Below are 1,676 nucleotides of genomic sequence, written 5' to 3' on the forward strand. Positions count from 1 at the left end.
CTGCTGGGCCAGGACGCGCCCCCTCCCCAGAACGGCCCGGATGGCCTCGTTTGGGCGCCGAGGACCCTGCCCGGCTGTCTGACCTCTGGCCGGGGTGGGAAGACGGCAGAAGGTTCCAGGAAGGTGGGCTTCCCCCTCCCGGGAGGCCGGTGGGGAGGAAAGGGTGTCACGTGCCCTGAATGGGGCGGCCGGCAGCACAGGGCTAATTCCAGTTCCCAGGACACAGCCCCGAAGGCGAACCAGTCGCAAGTGGCTAGAACCAGCCCGTCAAAGGGAAAGGGCCCTGGGGGGGCTCCAAGGTCACCCGCTCGATTCCCAGTCAGGGCACATACCTGGGTTTTTCGTCCAATCCCCAGTCGGCATGCACAGGAGGCACCGGATCGATGTTTCTCTCTAACACTCCCTCTCCCTCCCTCTCTCTCTCAAATCATTAAAAACATATTTTTTAAAAAATTACAGACACCCCGCCCCAAGCTCACTACTGATGAGTCAGCGTACCCCCACTGTCCTCACCCCCCCTCCATAACGATCGAGGAGAGGAGCCAAGTGGGGCTAGGCTGAGCTGGAAGCTTGAAAATGCTGGGAGCTGGATCTGTGGAGGTGGAGCCCAGACAGACATCCGCACGGCGTCCCCGGGAATTCTGACCAGATGGCAGGAACGGAGTCGCGGGAGAAACGCCCCCGCCGGGCGGTGCCAGACGCAATGCACCGAGGGTGGCCATGTGCCTGCTGGAGCGAGGCCGTGAGCCTCGAAAGCAGACTCGGTCACAGGGGCGTGCCGCAGAGCTCGGACGTCCACGCCAGCGCTTGTCCCCACGGGCGGCATTTCCCCGATCACGCGGGGTTGGTGGGTGCTCCGTCCACCTGCACGGTCTGTGGAATTGAGGCTGCTTGGCTGCCCCGTGAGAGGGTCTTGCTAAGGGTCCTGGCGGCCTCCCGAGGGGTCCATCCTGGTTTCTTAAAGGCTGGTGGATTCACAGACTCGCCTGTCCTTCAGCATCGCCAGCTGTCGCGCACGCGGTGTTAGAGCCCTGTGACCCGCCGGCACCCGGGAGACGCTGATCACGGTGGACGGCAGGTGGAAATTGACGTGATCGGGAGGGGACGGCGGGGTCACGGCCTGTGCACTGAGCCACCCGAGGGGAGGGGGTGGGCGGGCACTGGCTCCCTCGTGTGGGTCCACGGTGTCCTGGGCCCTGCCTGGCCCTGGAAATGTCCTTCACGCTGATGGGTTGTGACAGGGGCAGCTCAGCCCCAGAAGGGGGCAGTGAGCGCTTCAGCGGGCAATTTGCATCGATTTCAGTTCCTTGGGAGGCGAAGTGCGGCTCTGGAGCCGGCCACGTGGGACGGAGGCGGGCAGTGTGAGGCGCTGACCTGGGCTAGCGGGCGGCCAGGGCTCCGGAGGAGGGGCCCCAGAGGAGACGCATGGTTACGTGGCACCCTGGCCTCCTGGAAGGCAGGGTACAGGGTGGGGACTGTGGCTCCGGGATGTGGTCCTGCCTGCCCTCCGCGCCCCCCTCCCGCTCACCTGGTAGTGGGCCCAGCAGGCCTCCCAGATGCGCAGCGCCTCGGCCTCGGGGAACTCGCGCTTGAAGCAGAGCAGCAGCCAGCGGTGGCAGAAGAGCAGCTGCAGCCCGTCCTCGCCCAGCGACGCCAGGTGCTGGTAGAAGCGCAGG

At 65.5% G+C, this 1,676-nt stretch overlaps 1 protein-coding gene across 1 annotated transcript in view; it reads right to left on the bottom strand.

The window, feature by feature from the left end:
- Nucleotides 1-6: 6 nt before the first annotated feature.
- Nucleotides 7-1,676, bottom strand: part of TBC1D16 (TBC1 domain family, member 16) — a 4,225-nt gene continuing 2,555 nt past the window's right edge. Inside the window, exons 3-4 of the mRNA XM_014528393.1 lie at nucleotides 1,529-1,660; nucleotides 7-1,449 (exon numbers count right to left, since the gene is read on the bottom strand). Of these exons, the coding sequence (XP_014383879.1) occupies nucleotides 1,300-1,449; nucleotides 1,529-1,660 (282 nt within the window). The 3' untranslated portion in view covers nucleotides 7-1,299. The remainder of the gene's footprint in view (nucleotides 1,450-1,528; nucleotides 1,661-1,676) is intronic.

The sequence above is a fragment of the Myotis brandtii genome, unplaced genomic scaffold (assembly GCF_000412655.1).
Source record: "Myotis brandtii unplaced genomic scaffold, ASM41265v1 scaffold632, whole genome shotgun sequence".
In the NCBI taxonomy this organism is placed as follows: domain Eukaryota; kingdom Metazoa; phylum Chordata; class Mammalia; order Chiroptera; family Vespertilionidae; genus Myotis; species Myotis brandtii.